This window comes from Lissotriton helveticus, chromosome 4_2 (assembly GCF_964261635.1).
Source record: "Lissotriton helveticus chromosome 4_2, aLisHel1.1, whole genome shotgun sequence".
NCBI classification, from domain to species: Eukaryota; Metazoa; Chordata; class Amphibia; order Caudata; family Salamandridae; genus Lissotriton; species Lissotriton helveticus.
Window position 1 is genome coordinate 151,677,463 of NC_136064.1, and position 21,384 is coordinate 151,698,846.

The following is a 21,384-nucleotide window of genomic DNA, read 5'->3' on the forward strand; positions in this document are numbered from 1 at the left end:
TCTCCCTTGGAGTAAAAGAGAATCTCCCTTGGAGTAAAGGAGTTACTCCCCTGCAAGGCAGGCACCAAATGCATCTGACCGGTTTGCATCTCCAAAGCTCCTGAGGACTCTGAAGATTTCTGCAACACAGGAGGTGGGATCCCAAGCATCCCTTAGGTTGATCTGACCTCTCAGCTATTCTGAGACCAGTATCTCTTGTGCACCGTGCATCTGAGGTGGGGTCTGTCACTCTCCTATGCAGTCAGTGCTGAGAGGGATTGTCTGTGGTCGGTCTGTCACTCTCCTGTGTTGTCAGTTCTTAGAGGGATTGTCTGTGATGGTGGTCTGTCACTCCCTGCTGGGGTCTCATGGCCTCACATTTTTTCGCTATTTTGACAATCAAGAGCCCCATGTGGTCAAGTTTTATGAATCACAAACCAGACGCGAAGCGATTACCAGAGAATGAGCATGAAGGGATGGACGAAGGGCTAAAATGTGATTTGATATTTGACTGCAAATCAAACTTACCAAAAACTGAACTATGTTTGAATTATTTACTGCTGGATTTCCAGCAATAATCGCACAATTGGCAGCTAACCCCGGAATTTTTATCGCTGTGGAGATAAGCGTCGCTGATGGCGCGCCATCTCTGCAATAAATTCCAGAGATAGCTGGCAATAATTATCCTAGTGCTAAGCACCGGTTGTTGCTAATATGCCCCAAAAATATTTACAAGGGTTTTCCTTGGATGCAGCAAAAAAAGAAGTACTGCCGCTAAGTCCCATTATAGGCAGTTTTTTAACGTCAGAAATTAGCTGGTCTTACACACACACTTGGGGCCTCATTTAAGTGGTTTTGGTGCAGGACAGCGCTGCAAGGAATTTTGCTGAGCTGCCCTGCGACAAAACACACAATGGTGCAAGGGTGCATGCGTTGTGGAGCTGAGTGATGTTGTGCTGGAAGGGACACCTTCCTGCACAAAATCAATCAATCCAGGATATTTCATCTTCCGATGTGTATCCTTTTTTCTCCTCCCAAAAGCCATCCTTGGGGTGGTGTTAGATTCTGATGCCTTTTCTGGTTTACATTTTCTCGTAAATCTGGGAATGCTTCATATTTCATGGGTTTTTTGGTTGGGAACGCCCACAGCAACATACATGGAATTCCCCTTTCACATTGCTTTATGCGTGGAAGGGGCACATATTTACAAAGCCTTGAAAAGCCACGTAAAGTGGCTTTATTTTGCCTTGAATATTTGCTGTGGCACATGGCGCCACTAGAACGTCAAAAAGTGACATTCCAGCAGTGCAGAAGTGTCACTTGTGTCATAAATGAGGCCCTTGGAATATAGAAGAACTCCCACGATTAAACCTTGGCAAGATCATCCAAGACATGGACCTCCGGCCACTGCAGCTCGGAGCACCAAGGAGACCACCACCACTAACTCTGTCATGCGTCACTCACCTGAACAACTGCTCTGTTCCCTTCGGATGACGACTGGACCTGATCCCCTCTGAGTGCTAACCTCGGTACACCAGAACATCAGCAGCAGGAGGCTGGAGACCAGGAACCGCAGAAAGCCAGAGACTCTTCAGAGCCATCTGGAACTGCGGAAGAATAGTAAGATCATCTGCCGTCGGAGGAGTCATATCCGGGGTCCGCTCAGACTCTGCACTGGATGACCACATCACAGTGGAGCCCACGTCACCGGCGGAGGGCTCAGAGGAAGTATTGGGATCCTGTCTCTGAGCGCAATTGCACATCGTCACCGCTACACATGCAGCACCTTCCACCTCTCTTAGCGTCACTACTCACCCATGAGGGTCTCCAGGCATGGGGAGCTGCTGGTCAGATTTGGTGGAGGATCATTTGAATTGCCAGGTCTTGAGGTCCTTCTGAATTGGGTCAGCGATGCTGATTGCCGGAGGTGCAGAAGCAGGGTGTCCCAGGTCTTGGAGGTGAGGTAGGAGAATGACCTTCCTCCTGTTTTGGTCTTGTGGATCCTGGGGACGCAGGCAAGGGCGAGTTGGGAGGATCGGATTTGTCTGGCGGGTATGTGGAATGTGAGGCGATGGTTCAGGCATGCAGGTCCTTCGTCGTGTAGGCAGAGGGATGAGTTTGAAAGCTACTGTCTCTTTGACTGGGAGTCAGTGGAGTTGTCAAAGGTGTTGTGTGATGCGGCTATGGCGAGGGATTTTGAGGACCAGTCAGGCTGGAGCACTCTGTGGTTTCTTGAGCTGTTTCTGGGTGACGCCGGCGTAGAGTGCATTGTGGGGCTGCAGGGGTCTTTAGGCTACCCCCTCATTCTCAATCCTGCACACTGAGTGCATAGCCAATAGGTCTTGCCTTTGGGACTTTTCAAGTGTTTAGCCAGAGCTACTGACTGTGCCAATGTGTTAAGGGTATGTTGAAGAGCAGTGCAGCTGCTGTCGATCATGTTGAAAAGTTATATTGAAAAATGTTGGTTCCTCTGATCCACTTTGCTGATAGAGTCCCTGACACTGTCCTTCTAGTTTCTGCTTATGTTAATGTACGCTGGTGTACATTGGTGTAAACGTTGGTGTTGCAACAACAAAATGAACTCTTGTCTGTTGGAGCGCTCCTTTACATTGGATTGTGGCTGTTTTGTCCTTCTGTAACTCATCCAATTGTACCTCCAGTGCATAGATCTTTAGTTGCCTTCATTGTTTGTTAGTTTAATTTATGTATTTTGTTGGGAAAGCGTATATTTATACTTATATTGGAGAGTGTTGACACATTGTTTTATCATTTTTTTTACGAGTTTGACTTTTCAAGTTTCATTGATATATTGAGTAATTGATTAAAAAAATTAAAAACAAAAAATCTCGCTCAGGGGCACAGGTGGATCATCGAGCTGTGGGTCCCGTAAGAAAAGCCTTGACAAAGGCAATCATTTAGCATATTAGCAAGCAAAAATGTTTTTCTTGGATCAGTAAGACACCAACAACAACTGTGGTATATGCAGATGTAAAGCTTTCCTTGCATGCAGAGAACAGTCATAGCAACGACTGCGGCACTGCGGGAAACAGGTGCAGTATTCTTCGTTACAATTACAGCGCGTGCAACAGAAACAGTCATACAAGCTCTGTTCGCACATACAGCGCCGATCATAGGGTAGTCATTCCCCCCTCTATCCCAACAGAATGAGAGCCTGGCCCGCCTCCCCCACTCACGCCCTGTTTGATCCAAAGGCTGGGTTTGGGGGCTCTTGCTGTTTTTGAGTAGAATCTCTTGAATCCTTGGTTACTAGCATTCTGAAACACAAGGGAGGTCGCTGAAGGAGGAGCTGGTGGTTGAGTAAAACAATAAAGATGAGGAAAGAGGAGGTGGTGGGTCATGGGGGGCTAAAGCATTGATTCATTCAAGCAACAACTGAGGGTGAGGGGGTTGTGGGTAAACATGTATTAGAACAATGGAGTGCTCCCTGCTTCCACGGGCCGGTAAAGGCCCGCAGAGCAACATTCCAATGTTTTACAAAGGCCTCTCGGAGCTCGAGCTTCGAGAAGCCTTTGTTTTATTTGTGATAACATTCTGCCTCTAGTGGCAGAATGTTCTAATAGCCTTATAGCCCACCGAAGCAGGGCTATACCAGCTATTAAAGTCCCGTCCCTTGTTAAAGTCCCTTGCCTTCGGCTGTGGCCTTTAACATAGGAGCGGGCTTTTAATAGCCGGTATAGCCTGCTACAGCGGGCTGTAAGGCTATAGTAAAGACGGCTGCAGATGCACTCCATGGAATGCTTGCTAAGTGTTTCTTTGTGATGTAAGCGGTGCTCATGCAAAGCACTTCAGGCCCTTCATGTCGAGTTGGTTCTACATGTATATACGTATTCGATGGAAATAAATAAAGGCCAGTGCGTTTCTGGGTCCCGGTTTAATGGTAAATAACAATCTAAACCACCATATATAAAAAATAATCACAACACTCATAAATCATGAACAATCTAGAAGCAGACTTGACTGTGCTGAAGGAAGAATGCAAATACATTTAGGCCAACTTGAGTAGTGATAGTGTTAAAGGGCTGGGGAGGCTCTTGTAAAAGTACTTGTGTTTCTTACATCCAGGCAGATTTGTACCCATGCGTGAGTCCATTCAGAGTTCACATAACACAAACTCTCCTTCCAACACTGTGAGGAGCAAAACCAAATACACAGGCAGGAAGCAGAACGTCTCTGTAAGCTGCCCATGACAAAAGAAAATGTGCTCGCACAGGAAAAAGTATTCTTTGAAATGACGCACTAAGTAAACAAACCCTTGACTCAGCGAGCCCTTTCTGACAACAGAGGTACAAGCTGACCATCTGCAGGAGAAACGGATGCCCCATTAACTCCACAGTTTACCAGCAAACTGGACACAGGCCGACCTGGGAGCCGCCTCCGGAAAGGAAACAAAAGAATGTCAGCCACAGGGCAGGAATTGAAAGGGCTGATGCTGCAATAAATGAAAGCTGCTTCAGGCCGGCGCACCAACAGTGTAACACGAGGTGGAAAAAATTATAAAATTGTTCCCCACGAACAGATGAACACAGCAAAGCGTAATAATACTGGGCCTCATTTATTGCGTCAGTTTTGCGCTTCCGATACTTCAGTTTTTGTGACGCACCAGCGGTGTAAAACATGCCTCCTGTTGCGCACTATTTACAAAGTGACGCATCTAAGCAGATGCATCTCTTTGTAAACCCCTGCGCTACATTATACCTGCGTCAGGTGTAATGTATGCAAGGGGGGCGTTCCCCCGCAAAAAGCCTCGTAGAAGTGACGCAGGGAAATCTATGAGATTTCACTGCGTCACTTTTAGGACGCTGTTGCGTCAAAATCTTGCGCCTGCCTCACAGCAGGCGTAAGACTGATGCAGGCCCTTTCATGCCCCATGTGAAAGGACGCATTCCTGGAGTTGTGTCACTTTTGTGTCACACTCCAGCAATGCGTCACTTTTGCGCTTACAGATACGTCAGAAATACTGACATATCTGTAACTCCTTGCGACATGATGCGTCATACATTAAATATGACGCACCAGGTATGTCACAAGGAGGGCGCACTGAACAGTGACGCATCGCTGCTTTCACGTAGCGATGCGTCATTTCTCATAAATGAGGCCCGTTGTACTTGGTCCCCACTCCTTGGAGGAAAAAGGAGGGACAAAGAGGCAGGACATTGAAACCCACAAATGAGAAGCCTTGGAATGGCTTTAGGCCCACAGACATATATACTAAAGTATACAAGAGGTTGAACGCTTACACTCAACCTAAAAATAGTTTTATGGCTAAGAAAAAGGGCCAGTATGGCACCAAGATCCTTCTACAGCTGCCGATTACCAGTGGTACTGTGAACTGAGTCATTCTGCTTACTAGGCTGATAACCGTGTCTGATAACAGTGGTTGGATGCACACACAGGTTTAAATCCTTCCTCTCAAATGGAATTCAGCAAGTAAAATTAGACCCTTTCTCCAAAATCAGAATGTTTTTGGGCGCATCACAGTGCTTTTGCCTCCAGGCAGATTTTTAAAACCATCAGGACAGATCTGTGATCATCTCCAACAGCTGTATTTCTGACTATCATCCTAGCAAAAGCCTGTCTATCCTTTTCCTATTTGCCCTGTGCAAATCCCACTAGAAGCAAATGCTCTCTGATTAAATATGGTGGTTCAGAAGGGTTCGTTTCCTCCTGTCAATGAGGTAAAACCAAGTCCCTGCTTTAAAAAAATAAGTTATGACCAAGCTTTTACTAAAGATACAGGTTTATATTTCCCAACCGAAGCACAATTGGGCTTCTATGGTCCAGCAAGGCTTTAAAGTTCACACCCAGACCTGGGCTGGTGTTTGTGTGGAGGCGAGGAATGCCGGGAATGCAGCTGTAATGCAAACAGGAGCGCAGAGATTCCAAGGTTCTGACTGCAGGGCACAGACCAGCCTTCATTCACACAAGGCCCTTTCGTGAGTGGGGATAGAAGAAATATCCTTCAAAGTGGCACGAGGTGGAAGCAGTGCACGTCTCCAAAGACGTCAGGCCTTCCGTAACTCTGACCATGCCCTTGATGTAAACTTTCTATACTTTTAAACAACAGTGGTCCTTTGGAATGAAGAAGGTAGAGAACAATAAAATATAGACAGAATCGTAGCTATATTTGTTTTGACATATCCAGCCGGAGAGAGGTCTGATATTTCCTTATAAATCAATTGCGAAGGTATTATACAATAGTACACAAGGTGGGGCACAAGCCTGTGCCCTACTAATCACATAGATACATACACACAGGTGGAGAACAACAGGGGCTTTTAGGCAAAAGCTTGGGGTTAGTTGTACTTAGGGTTATGATAATGTCAGAGTACAACAACAATAAACCACAACACCTTTACACATTTAGTAAACATAATTTAGCTTGTATAAGGTGTTTCAGGGGTGTCGACAGCGTTTCGATTTGCTTGGAGAGATTTGCGGATCATCATCAGGACATAATTACTATGCCGAAGGGTAGCCTCAATTGCTGGAGATAGGGTGGCACGATTTGGTGTTGTAATACAGCGTAGAATCAATCTCTTTGAACTTGTAATTGGATAGGGGGCGGACAAGTGCGTCCTAGCAGAGTTATGGGAGCGCTGTCCTCGAGGCGGAGTGAAACGGATAATTACCCGGATGGGTAGTGCGCCGCCGGAATCGGTGGTACAGTCCGGCATCAGTCCGCGTGTTAAGGTAGAAGGTCGGCGGCTCAATGGTCGGAGATGTCTGTAACTTCTTGCACAATAATTATCGCTAAACACGGCCAGCAATGATTATCACTGGCCGTTGTTAATATGCCCCTAAGAAACATACACAAAAACTGTCACGTGAGGTGCTCCCGGCAATTGCTAACGTGAAACACTTTGAGTCTGAAAGAATCAGCTGTAAAGCAAGAGACTCAATTGGGGAAACCTGATCATGCTGAAAGTCAGGGCTCAGTCATGATGGTGACATATCTGATGTCACAACAGTACAATGTCAGAATCTCCACTTTCACACGTCATTCAGTGCCTAAGTCACTCACAGTTCCTTTCTTGAGAAAAGGAAGACTCTGATCAGCATTGCCCAGACAGGGCACATCATTTCGATGCAATCTGATTGAGATGTGATTCTGAAATATTTGTAAGACACAGAAAGGCTCTTCCTGTGGACAAAGCCACTGGTGAGGGCGCCTAAAGTCAGGCCACTTATGCTAGGACAACAACTGCTCGCTTACAGTCCAGCGAAAGGTGCAAAGATGAAACCAATCATACTGCAACAATGTGGCTGCTCGTGGAGCATGAGTAATCAAACCCAAGACCAGATGATGTACAAGACAGATACACCTATTTCACCGCCCCCTGCGACACAGCATCAGTCTGCGCTGTGCTGGATCGAGTCCCAGGGATCTGACCCCGTGTCTTACTGGAGACGCTATTCCTTCACCTTTTCAGAGATCACTGGTCCCTCATATCACCCATGGTCGGTGCCTTTTGCTTCTGGTGAAGATATTTTAAATATGCAATTAAACAAAGGCTAAATAAAATAATAATAATAGCAGTAGTCACCACCGGGCGCAGTTTATTGAAAGTAATATAATACTCTGAGATATTATTAACCTGAGTGTATGTCAAATGAGCTGGAAGGTGTAAATTTCAGTGCAGAAGGCAGCTGAACCCCGACCCACGCAATCCAACACAAGCAATACTTTTGTAAATGTATTCAGCGTGAGGAGATCCAGGCGCTGACACAATTGCTCACCACGATAAGCGCCCAAATGAGGTGCCTCAATACACCCCTGGGCAGGAGCCTTTAGGCCAACAGAGCACAGCCGAGAGGCCAGGGAAACCGTCCATCGGGCACAGACTCACCACCATAAATTACTGATGCTGCCTCCTGGCATGTGATCCTGATGCGACACAGAACCAAGGGTCAACCTATGGGACACAGCGTGTCCGTCATGGCATCAAAGAGATTTCAGCGTGTACAGAGAGGAAAAGTAAAGCAGTAGGAAAGTTTGGAGATTAGCTTGGGTTGGTGCTGAAACCATCACTGCTGTTGCATTGAAGCAGCCTGAATAAAAGGAAGTGTGTGAAAGACATGCAGGAAAGAGACGATGCTCGTCTCAGAGTGGCATGCTGCAGATGAGCTTATGCCATCTCGGAAGGGGTAGAGCTTATGGGTACGAGCGCACAGCTACTGCAGTACGCTGATTATTGTGGCCAGAGTAGCGTCTTTGTTTAACAAACACATCACAAGTGCCACTGTGCAGGCTAAGCATAAAAAAAAAACAAAAGCACATGAAAATAGTACTTGGTCCTCAGGAAACTGATAAGAGAAGCACATGAGGAAGACCAGGAAATAGTATGCTGCAGGCAACAGAAATGGAGGAAAAGTAAGTAGCAAGCATAGGAATCATTCAAAAGCAAGGGGGCTGGATGTAAGCCCCTTTAAAGATTTATATTGAATATAATAGATTTCACAAGCACAGTGCAAGTGATGTGTGGCAAAACCTAAAAAGAGTCTTAGCAGACAGGAGGTGGAGGGGGGGGGGGTAACATTTAAAAATTAGGCTGTGATATAGAAGTCGGTCTTCGGAGTCAGGCCTTACTCACACAAAAAATGTATTTTTAACATGTGATGGGCTGTCGTGGGGCCAGAGATGCCTCATATGCCATTGGACTTTCAGAGGTGCATGTGAGTTATAAAATCTACATTTACCCCCTAGTAATTTTTTTTATCTCTCATCACTTTATAGGTTGAAGTTTATGCTTTCCTTTTTTCAAAAAAACATTGATCTGAAAATCTCTCTTGTTTTCCCAACTGGTCCAGGACACCTACCTCCAAATCTTAGAAAACTGCAAGCATAATAAATAAATTAACTAAAGAGGGAACATCTTTTGTAATTTTGCAACTTCCTCTGTTACTGCTGTAATCTGACCAGGAGGCGCGGTGGGTAACACCATGTGCTAACCATGGAGGAGAAGCATCAGACCACTTAACTTCATTACAAGACAGGAGGCTACATTATGCATTAATCCTTTTAATGCAGCTCTCACACAGCCGCTTACGTCACAAAGGTAAGAACAAGAATTAGGTGACATCATAGTATCCATAAAGGCCAGGTGCCAAGGGAGATCAGCCTCTTTTGAATGCGGCTCTCAGACAGATAAGTTGCCTTTACTAAGCTACTCCTTGTGTCTGCTTACCTCCTTGATATTGATATTCTTTCTTATTACTTATTGAAACCTTTGCCTATACATATGATGTATGATATATACTACTGCTTTTCATGTTTATCCCCATAGGGGCTTGTCTGTTCTCCAACTGACGCTGCTTGTGTTACCTCCATCGTAACCCCTCCCCAAGACTTCCAATTTACGGTAGTCTTCCCCGCACCGTGTTTCTTCCCTTGTAACCGCCCTGAGGCCACTCGATTTCACCCGCTTTATGCGCGCCAAAACCGCTCGCGGCTTTCATTTAATCCTAACATCGGCCGAATGGTGAATGCCTTAACTCTTGCCTTTATGGGCTTCATCCGTGTTTCCTCGCATCCCGCTGCCCGTTTCCCCTCGCGCTCAGACCCGATACCATACCGGTATCTTGCGGCCCCTCACGCCTCCCGCATTAGAGGAATGACCCTCGGCAGCGGCGGCGCAACGTCCCCTGCCTCCTAAGGGTCATTCCTCTTCTCCCAGCGCCTCCACTGCCTCGAGCACGTCAGTTGCTGCGAGAGGCTTCCCTTTCACCGACGAACAGCTGTTTTCGATCGGTCTTAATCATAACGTTGCCCAAATACGTTCCTAGGGCAAACGGAGGCATAATTGGCTTCACCTTTACCGGCTAACATTTTCTGGCAGGCGCAGGCATAATTTTACTTGTGGTTTATATACATAAAAAAAAAAAAAAAAGGGGAGGAAAGAGGCAGGATAAGCCTTCTGTTTTCTATACTATCACCCTGCTCTACCCTAAATAACATGTCAGATATGGAGAGCGAGGACGCTACAGCTTCCTCTCCCTCCCACAATAGTGACGCTTTTAAAAACTTTCTAAAAAAAGAAATGAGAGCATGCATGCTCGATACCTTTAGCGAGGTAATGTCTCGTAAGAGGACCCTCAGTGATCCTGGACAACACCCTAATAACCCTACCAAGCCTAAAGCACCTAGAAAAACCAAGCACACTATGGATAGTCGTGCGGGGAACCTTGGAGGTCCTAGCACCTCTCTAGATTCGGGAAGCCTTAGCGCTCCAAGAGGCATTGGTGCCCCTCGCGGCACAACTTGGTTGGGTACCCTTGGGGGTACAACTCTGGAAGGTGTCCTAAGCGGCACGACTGGTGATGGTGCTAGTGCTCTCTCCGATACCCACTCTGACGTGGAGGAGACTTTCGAGGAACCCTACGACGAGTTCGTTTTCGATCCTAATGACAACTTTTCCAACGACTCGGACCCCAACTCCTTTTCGGATTTAGACCCTCCTCCCTCCTCCAAGGATACCATCCTTGACCCCCTAGGGGGTGAGATGTTTTCTCCTGTCAATATCTCACGCCCCAATAGCTCTAAGTGGTCCCCCCAGGAACATGTCGGCAAGTTTATAACCAAATGGCTAAGAAACTCCTTGGAAACTGATACAAGGAACATTATGTGAGCCGAGTGCCCGAGACCATGGATTGGGGATAAGGTCTGCCAGACCCCCAACCTTGACCCAGACCTTATTAAATTTCTTTTTAAACTGGGAAAGGACCCAAGAAAAGGCCTCGAAAGAGCATTTAAATCCTGCCAGGACCGTCTTCTAGACATCCTAGGCCCTCTCACCAAAATTCTTGATCTTGCTGAGGAGTCCTATATTTGAGATACTCCCCTCGACCCTGCGCTCATCAGAGGTTGGAGCCAGAGAGCCATCGTTCTCCTAGGGAACGCCAATTCAAGCCTGAACATGGAAAGGAGAAAAACTGTCTTAAACAGAATTAACCCCAAACTCGGGGACCTGGCCGACAAAGAACCTTCTTCCGAACCTCAAGGCCTACTTTTCGGGCAAGATATGATTAAGTCAATTGGCAGATATGTGGCGACCTTCACGGCGCTTGATAGGGCTCAAAGTAACCTGAAAAAATTCTTCCCATCTAATGTTTTTGGTCAGGCCGGAAGAAGGGGCAGTTCTTCCGGCCGTGCCAACTTCCGGCCCTATAACTCCGGCAGAGGAAGAGGTGGTGCAAGAAGGGGATACTACCCCTCGAACAGGCAGTTCTACCCCCAACGAGGAGGTTGTGGTTCCCGAGGCAGAGGCTTCCCCTCCCGTGGAGCACCTAATACCAACACCCCAAGTAAGTGCCCTCCTTTCTCCTTCCCTTCCAAAGGTCGGGGGAAGGCTCAAATTGTTTTACCACGTTTGGGAAAGTTACACTCAGGACCCGTGGGTCCTACAAACTGTCCGCGGGTTCATGATAGATTTCATGGACATTCCTTACCAATCCACGACTCCAAGACCCTTGGACATCCCCCCGGAACAAATAGCTATCGCCAAGGAGGAGGTCTCCTCCATGCTGAAAAAGGGAGCTATTATCGAGGTTCCTTGGTCACAAAAGAATTTTGTAAGTACCCTCTTCTTGGTAGAGAAAAAGGACAAAGGCTGGAGGCCAGTGATAAATCTACGGGAAGTAAACAAATACCTGGTTTATCGCCACTTCAAGATGGAGGGCATCAATCTTCTCAGGGACCTTCTCCTCCAAGGAGATTGGCTAGTCAAGCTAGACCTATAGGACGCCTACTTTACTATCCCTATGGCCAAGGAACACCAATCCTTCCTCCAATTTATTTGGGACGGACACCTCTACCAATTTCAAGCTCTCCCCTTCGGTCTCTCTTCCGCCCCATGGTGTTTCACCAAGGTCATGAGAGCCATTGTTTCGATTCTCAGAGCAAGAGGGGTTCGCCTAATTATCTACCTAGACGACATCCTCATCATGTCTCAAACGGATCACTGAAAGAATATCGACTACCAAAATATCGACTACCCAAAATATCGAGGAAAAAATATCTACAGCAAAAATATCGAGTTTGTATGTACAAACAGGTAAGTACAAAAATATCGAGTACAAAATATTGTTTACAAAAATATAGTTGTAAAAAATATCGTATTTACTAAAAACAGTGGGGCATATTATCAAGGACCGGTGTTAAAATTATCGCCGTTTTATCGGCAGGAAACTGCCGATAAAACGGCGATAATGGGCTTGATAATACGCCCTTGTTAATTCCCATAGAAGCCCATGTTAACATCCGAACATGGGCTTCTATGGGAATTAACAAGGGCGTATTATCAAGCCCATTATCGCCGTTTTATCGGCAGTTTCCTGCCGATAAAACAGCGATAATTTTAACACCGGTCCTTGATAATATGCCCCAGTGTTAAATTAAATTAATATTAATAATTAATTACTAAAATATACTTAAAATTACTTAAATTAACTTATAATAATTAAATAATTAATGAAAGTTAAATAAATATTTTTTTATTTCATATTTATTAAACATATATATATAGTAATAAAATATAATAAAATAATACCCAAAAACTGAAAACTGACCCTGAACCCTAAAAATACCCCTTTACCCAAAAACTGAAAACTGACCCTGAACCCTAAAAATACCCCTTTGCCCAAAAACTGAAAACTGACCCTGAACCCAAAAAATACCCCTTTACCCAAAAACTGAAAACTGACCCTGAACCCTAAAAATACCCCTTTACCCCAAAACTGAAAACTGACCCTGAACCCTAAAAATACCCCTTTGCCCAAAAACTGAAAACTGACCCTGAACCCTAAAAAATACCCCTTTACCCAAAACCCCAAAACTGACCCTGAACCCTAAAAATAAAAACGATATTACTTCACTTACCTTAAAAACGATATTACTTCACTTACCTTAAAAACGATATTTTGGCTGTCGATATTCTGTCCTGTAGATATTTTCTCCAAACGATATTTTGGAGTCGATATTATGTCCAAACGATATTATGTAGTCGATATTATGTCTGTGCACCGTCTCAAACCCAGGAACAAATTCTAGAAGACCTCAGGGTCTCCATGGAATTGATAGAGGATCTCAGCTTCATTATAAACAGAGAGAAGTCCATCCTTACTCCCTCAAAATCCCTGGAGTTTTTAGGCTTCACCGTGAACACCTCAAGCTGTCTTCTTTCACTGCCAAAGAAGAAGATTGCGAAAATCCGAAAAGAAATCAGGTTTGTCCTGAAACATCAATCACTCTCTCTATGAGAACTAGCCAGACTCTTGGGTCTTCTTTCTTCTTCGATCCAAGCTATCTTCCCGGGCCCTCTAAACTACCGTGCTCTCCAGAGGGTGAAAGCCCAAGCCCTTCGGTTCGGTCTCTGATATGGGGACAAGATCTCTCTGGACCAACCAGCGAGACTGGAACTCGCTTGGTGGTTGGACAATTTGGATGCATGGAACGGAAGGGCTATCTTCGGTTCCACCCCAGACTTTGTCTTGGAATCAGACGCCAGTCTCCATGGCTGGGGCGCTCGCCTCCTCGACCAAGACACCGGTGGAGTTTGGACCCCTTCGGAGTCCTCCCACCACATAAATTTTTTAGAGCTGACCGCTGGGCTTTATGCCTTGATGAGTTTCAGATACTCACTTCAAGGCAGATCTGTCCTTCTGAAAATGGACAACGTTTCTGCGGTCTCTTACATCAACCGTCTCGGTGGCACGAGGTCGGCAGACCTATCGGATCTGGCCAAGAAATTATGGATGTTCTGTCTAGAACACAAAATTTCTTTGAGAGCAGAATACCTTCCGGGGAAATCCAATAGCTCAGCGGATTGGAACTCGAGGTTCCTTCAAGACTTCAGCGACTGGAAACTCGATGCGACGATCTTCAATTCCCTGAACACTCTTTGGGGTCCCTTCGACGTGGACCTTTTCGCAAGCAGGTTGACCTTCCAACTTCCCCAGTACTTCAGCTGGATGCCAGACCCGGGTGCTCTAGCTGTGAACGCTTTCCTCCAGCCTTGGGCTCCCCTTCGCCCTTACGCCTTCCCCCCCTTTGCGATGATTCAGAGGGTTCTCCAGAAGGTGAGACAGGAACAATGCTCCCTTGTCCTGATAACCCCTTTATGGCCGTCTCAAGCCTGGTTCCCCACAGCTCTGGAACTTTCTTGCGACGTTCCCTTCTTAATTCCTGCAATTCAGGGCCTCCTCCTAAACGCAGACGGAGAGGATCATCACCTGGTTGCTTCAGGGAGTTTGAACCTTCTTGCCTGGAAAGTGTCAGGCAATCTCACCAATTGTCTGGACTTTCGTCGTCTGCTCTCACTCTCCTCGGAGAGTCTTGGGCACCCGGAACCCATTACAGATACAATAACATCTGGAAGAAATGGTCAAGTTGGTGCTTGGAGAGGAACTTGGATCCCGTGGAGGCTCCTATAGTCTTTATTGTTAATTTTCTTGTTGAAATCTATGATAACGGTCTCTCCTATAGATCAATTAATTGTTTTAGATCTGCAATTTCAGCCGGCCACGCTCTTGTTGATGGTAAAACGGTAGGTAAAAACTTTATTATCTGTAGAGTTCTCAAAAGCATTCGTCTTATGAGACCCCCTCGTCCTAGATATCAATCAGTTTGGGATGTTAAACTTTTGCTTGATCTTTTTTGTTCATGGCCTAACAATTCTCTCCTTAACAGGAAATGTCTCTCAATTAAGCTTGCCTCTCTCCTATGTCTAGTTTCTTGTCGCAGAGTCTCTGATGCCAAAGCTCTTGACATCTCTAATAGATGTTACGACATGTTTGGTGTTAAATTCGAAATATTTAGAAGAACTAAAACCATGTCTGGTTCTATCTTTTACCCTCGTTTCGATTCTCACCCAAAACTATGTGTTGTTGATTGCATGAAGGAATACGATTCCAGAATGTCTAACCTTCGTCCTCCTGGTGCAAATCAACTTTTAGTTTCTTACGTTAGTCCCTTTAAAACCATCTCATCCTGCTCCATCGCTAGGTGGGTTAAAATTGCTATGAACTTTGCTGGTATTGACCTGTCTAAATTTCAGGCTCACTCTCTCAGGAGCGCTATGGCCAGCAAGTCATTCTGGTCTGCTGGTAAGTTGGATGCTATCCTTAAATCCGCGGATTGGTCTAACGCCTATACCTTTGCACATCATTATTGTAAACCAATTGAGCATGTTTCTGATGCAGTTATTCAAGGCTACCAACATTCATAATGTAGCCTCCTGTCTTGTAATGAAATTGCGATTCTCCTATTAACATGACCAGAGAATCTGGATTTCATTAAAATTAAAGACACGGAGGCTAACATTATCCCTCCCGTCCCTCCCTGAGGGTAATTGTGGATTGTTATTTATTCTGGTTTACAATTATTTAATCTGTTTTACAACATTTTCATGCCCTCTTATTGTGATGTTGTTGTTCATGCTTCTCATGAAGACATTTTCCTTCCTCCTCCTGATTTACCTCGTCTTTCCATTTCAGACAATTCTAACTGACGGATCTACTTGGAAATCAAGATGGTCTCCAGTTCTTCATTCAAGTTCAAGCTTTGTTCCTCCGTTTCAACTTCTCCTGTCACTCGAGGCATTTAAAAGAGGCTGATCTCCCTTGGCACCTGGCCTTTATGGATACTATGATGTCACCTAATTCTTGTTCTTACCTTTGTGACGTAAGCGGCTGTGTGAGAGCTGCATTAAAGGATTAATGCATAATGTTAGCCTCCATGTCTTTAATGAAATCCAGATTCTCTGGTCATGTTAATAGGAGAATCGCAATTATCACCTGCCTCATTTCACAAAATCATTACACTTTATGCACGCCCATCGTGTGGCCTCTGTAACTGGCCACGCTGTTCAGGAAACCAAACATGGTCCAGAAACCAGAATCCTCTTGTGGATATCATCTTTCTGAAGACTTCCACACACCAGTATCCTTATTTTCTAACTCCTCCCACAGCCATCACTTCAGCCAGTGACTGCCCCTCTGCTCTGTCCAGGCTCCTCCTCATATGCCCCTCAGATTCTGCTGCGTATCCCCCCTCCAAAACCACTGCCACTTGTCCGAAGTTCACTTCACTTCAGCTCTTGATCCATTTTGAAATGATGGAGAAAGTAAACCAGATCCATGGATTGAGATAAAAGATCCTACGGGTCACATTTTCAATTAATGCCAGACGGCACACCAAGGGTACTTGCTTTGCTGCGTTGCATGAAAGGGAGAGAGTAGAGATGCTCTGTATTCACAAAGATAATGAGCATTTCTGCTCTGTCCTTGCGCTGGCGCATCAGGTGCTGCCGTGTGCTAACACAAGCACCCTTGTACCATGGTCCAATGGTGCCCGCATTACTGGCAGTATTAGTTTTTATTGCAGGAAGGGATACCTCAGAGGCGTACTCCTCTTTCTCTGTGTGCTTCAGACTCTAGCACAGGTGGACGGAGGAAGTAACGAGGAGACTTAAAGATATTTTCCTCATTACACCTCTGTCTTGTAGGCACACCATTTTGTCTTTGTAAATCTGGGTTTGAGTCAAAATACATGGGCGGATGTATACGAATGCCCATGCTCCACCCATGTAACCTCCTCCTGATGCAGGCTAACACAGAGCAGCGCTAAGTGCATCTTTGAGTGACTTTGGGGCATATTACCAAGCCCGCGAGAAATGCGTTAGCGACTTTTTAAACATCGTACTATTACCAATACGTCTCTAACCTGAGTTAGATAACGCTAATCGGATGCAGGGTGGGCGTTCCCACGTCCAACCACATGTAAAATGTGGTTGGAGGTGTTAACACCCTATTATCAAGGCAGGCGTTGGGTGAAGGAGACCTGCGATAAACGAGTTTATCGCAGGTCTCCCAACGCCTGCTCTGATCAGGTGTTAGGCATTGATAACATGGGGGTGTGGATCATAAAGCTGAATCCACCCCCCCATACTATCAAGGCACCCATTATCGCATGAAAACAACGCTTGTTTTCATGCGCCAATGTTCCCTATCACCGACTATCGGCAGATTTCATTTCGCCTACGTGATGTGCGTTGATAATTACGCGCTATCACGGCGAAAAAATCCGGTGATAGACGGTGATATGGAAATGTGCGATGTGCGTATTTTAAAGCACATCTTGTTAATATGCCCCTTTGTAATTACTAAACAACTCAAAGCCATGCAAAGTGGCTTTGCTTGGCTTAGTAAATTCTAAATATTCTATTGCGCTGTGGTTGCGCCACAAAAGGGATGCAACTCCAATGCAAAATTATGATAAATCTTGGCATCAATGTACTTAAATATGATTACATAAATCAACTATTTGTTAGTTTGTGTTATGCAGATTTGTAGAACCACTATCACCTGGAACTTGTGGAAAAGCCAGGACCTCAGGTTCCTGCAGATTTCAGGAAGAGAGAAGGAGGTTCTCATGTGCATCGGCGGAGAGTTCCATGCTTTAGGAGCGATGTAGGAGAAGCGCCACAGCCAGGGCTGGTTTTCTGTATGTGTGGGATGTGTGCAAGTAGAAGTCTGGAAGAGCAGAGGTGTCTGGAAGGTTTCTGAAAGGTATGCTGGTCCAATGCTTTGTAGCGCCTTGAAACTCTGGGTGAGGAGTTTGAATTGTGCTCATTTGTGAATGAGGAGCCAGTAGAGCTCCGTCAGGTGTAGAGTGAGATGAGATTATTCCTTTCACTCACAATAGCTACCGATATGCGCCATTCCCCCCCTGGGCTTCTTTAGGATCACATTAAAGATGTGCTCCAGGACTTAATGTTTTTACATGAGAAGTAGCATCCATCATCACAAGGCAGAGATACGTCCTTGTCATATTGGGAGAGAAAATATTGGTGGATGTGAGGAGCCAATGTAGTAGTGAAACCCAAAACCTCTGACAGTGCCAATGGTGGATGGTGGAGCTATCACCATAAACAGTTCCTACTGTGATTACATGAACAAGGTCAGTGTCAGTACTGACATATCAACTCTCACTAGCATGGTGGCTTGGTTATATTTCCAAGTATTTTAAAAACACTACTGTTGATTTTCAAAGAATGTTTTTAGTAGACTTAATTCTGCCATACATATTGACCGACCAGCAATCCATGGTTAGGAGGCTACGCCTTCTTTATTGGCAGATTTTTTCTCACACCTTTGCAGACCCAAGACCAGAGTTGGAGCAAGCACATGCACAAGATATCCACCTGAAACGAAATCTACAAAAAAGCGAGTCAGAAATTAGAGGCGCTGTTTTTTTGGCAGAGTGACTGTTGCCACACTGCTCCAAATGAGGGCCTTGATCTAAGTCTGATATTCATACTTTTGTCAAAGAGGATCTGAGATTTAGGATTTCTCCCCTATCTCTCTGCATTGAACCTGCGTTTCAAAGGTGGTCTGTCCTCCTCAGTTTGTCTGTAGGCACCAGCATCCATCATCCCAACCACCACATATAGTTTAGAGACTCTGGGGCATATTATCAACAACTAGCGATATATATCGCTAAATAAGCTTAGCGATATTTTTTCTATCGCCGTGCATCGCCGGATTTTATCGCAGAGATTACATGCATTTAGCAACATTTATTTGAAATGCGATAAAATATCCGGCGATAGCGACGAAATGCGTGAATATCACTGGAAATCCAGCGATATTCAGGCATTATCACTAATAGGGTCTTAACCTGAATATCCACCTCCCATTGGATATACAGGTTAAGAAGCGCGTCTGAGCAGGCGTTAGGTTTTGGTGATATTCGTGCTTAGCGCAATATTTTTTAGCGCTACGCCTGCGTTGATAATAGGCGATAGCGATGTTAGCGAATGCTTTCAGTCGCTAACAGGTTGAGTACACCCACTTTCATTGTCATTAGCGATAAATATTGCTGACATGGAAAGCGGGCCCCAAACCGCTCGCTATCACCTAAAAGCTGTCGCTAACTGATGTTAGCGACAGCTTGCTAATAAGGCGATGAAATTATCGCCGTTTTACGGCCACAAAAGTGGCGATAATCTCATATTGCCCGTCTAGAAAATATGCCCCTCTACGAGATAAGGTGGCCGGCCTGATCCTCAGATCAATCATAGCGGATGTGAGAGATGAAAAAAATGTGGCACGCACTAAAGTCTAACAATCAAAGAGATTGATTATTTTGAATCAAACAGCATTTTTGTAAGGAAAAGTAAAGAAAAGTTGCAGATACGATGATCCACTTAGTTAATGGTCATTCTCTCCTTCTAGGTTTCCGCATATCAATGGAAAATGAAACCTTTGTTGACACCTTCATCTTCTCGGGATTCTCACACCTTCTCAGGTACCAGAGTCTTCTCTTTCTGGGTTTCTTATTCATTTATCTCCTCACATTGATGGGCAATATTCTAATATTTACTCTCATCTGGGTAGACAGCCACCTTCACACACCCATGTATTTCTTCCTTAGTAACTTGTCTGTCCTGGATATGTGTTACTCATCAGCCACTATTCCACAGATATTGCACAACTTACTCATGGAAAAGAAAGTGATTTCCTATCAGGCCTGCATTTCTCAGCTCTTCTTCCTGATCACCTGCGCTGGTGCTGAGTGCATCCTTCTGGCGGTGATGGCGTATGACCGGTTTGTTGCTATCTGTGCTCCCCTGCGTTACTTGGCAGTCATGAGTAGAGGAACGTGTCTCCAGCTAGCTACTTGTCCTTGGGTGATTGGAATTCTCAATTCTGTTCTCCACACTGTCCTGACATGCTCCTTATCTTTCTGTGCTTCCAACGTCATCCATCATTTCTTCTGTGACGTGCCCCAACTTCTGAAGATTTCATGTGTGGATACAAGCCTCAATAACACTGTACTCCATGTGGTGACAGTGTTTGTTGGCTTAAGCCCATTCCTCCTTATCATCATCTCCTACATCAACATCATATCTTCCATCATGAAGATCCGCTCACCGGAGGGAAGATGGAAGACCTTCTCCACCTGTGGATCGCATCTGACAGTGGTCTTCCTATACTATGGAACTGTCAATTTTAACTATAATCGTCCTACGGATGGCTACTCAGTGCATATTGACACGCTGGCATCTGTGCTCTTCTGTATGGTGACACCAATGCTGAACCCCATTTTGTACAGTCTGCGGAACAAGGAGGTGACTGGAGCTCTGAAGAGAACCTTACACCGACTTCACCTTTTTACAAAAGGTTAAGCTATTCAAAATGGTGTTTAGTATCTAAATTCTGCAGAGTAACAATGTGTCTATAGATTGTTAACCTAATAAAATATGGGCCAAATATGGTTTTATTGGTTGTATATGAATGGAGTGCAAAATGTACTTAAAAAACATGTTCTGGAAAATCATGCCCTACAAACCTGATTCTTTAAATATTTCCAAATGAATGAGAATCCCAGCTTGTCCTATTTATTTGGTAAACTGGTCACTTCTAAAACATTTCCAGTAGTTTTCTGTAGAGATTCCTTGTTTCTATTTAGGCTTCACTACTTTGCCTCTCTGGCTACCTATCTTAGTATTGCTTGGAGGGTGTTGGGGGTGGCACAATATTCATTTCTTTTCTTTATCCTAGTCCTTTTCTGGTTTCTCACCTCTTTTTCCTATATTCCTATACTACGGGGCATATCATCAAGGCGTCGCAATAAAATGATCGTTGCTTTAGCGGTCGTTTTCAGGCAAAAAGTGGCGATAATTTTATCGCATCATTAGCAAGGTCACGCTATTGCATGAATTCTTGCCTTAGAGCCCTTTCCCTCAACGCCCAGTTTTGCATCTCTAATGAGATGCAAAGTGGGCGTTCTGCATTAAAATAACGTGAGAAATGTCGCTAACCGATATTTCGCCTATCATCAAACCTCCCGCTAACTTCCATGGCGATCAGAAAGGTAGCGCTAACCTCAGTTCTCACTACTTTCCTTACGCCTGCTTTCAGTCTGGCTTACCAAAAAACAGTAATGGGCCTTGACTCGAACTCAGTCAGGCTGAGTCAAATACTAAATAAAACAAAACGATTGCCAGAACTGAGACAGACTCCTACAGAATCTTCAACTAAACCTTTATGAACAAAACATAAACGTCTGCTTTATCAATTGCAACATCTAATGATTTATTCAAATTATTTGTTTTCATATATTTTTGCAAAAACTATATTCATTGTGCATAGTATCCATACAAGATATTTACAAAACAACTTATCTACACTAGCAATATATACAAAATGTACACAACATTTACAACTGACACATTTATACTAAACCACATACACACATCTCTCAAACTTCAAACACTCATAATTCACAATGGTCCCAATGTACACAACGAAATACATAAACATATAGAATGAAACAAACTGTCAAAAAAGTTTAGAAGTCTTTTGTGTCTTTTTTTCAAAATGAAT

At 44.7% G+C, this 21,384-nt stretch overlaps 1 protein-coding gene across 1 annotated transcript in view; it reads left to right on the forward strand.

Annotated features, from left to right (window-relative positions):
- Positions 1–20,183, forward strand: part of LOC144752008 (olfactory receptor 5V1-like) — a 103,479-nt gene extending 83,296 nt beyond the window's left edge. Inside the window, exons 3-6 of the mRNA XM_078639968.1 lie at positions 11,118–11,301; positions 13,033–13,220; positions 14,999–15,099; positions 19,231–20,183. Of these exons, the coding sequence (XP_078496094.1) occupies positions 11,118–11,301; positions 13,033–13,220; positions 14,999–15,099; positions 19,231–20,183 (1,426 nt within the window). The remainder of the gene's footprint in view (positions 1–11,117; positions 11,302–13,032; positions 13,221–14,998; positions 15,100–19,230) is intronic.
- The last annotated feature ends 1,201 nt before the right edge of the window (positions 20,184–21,384 follow it).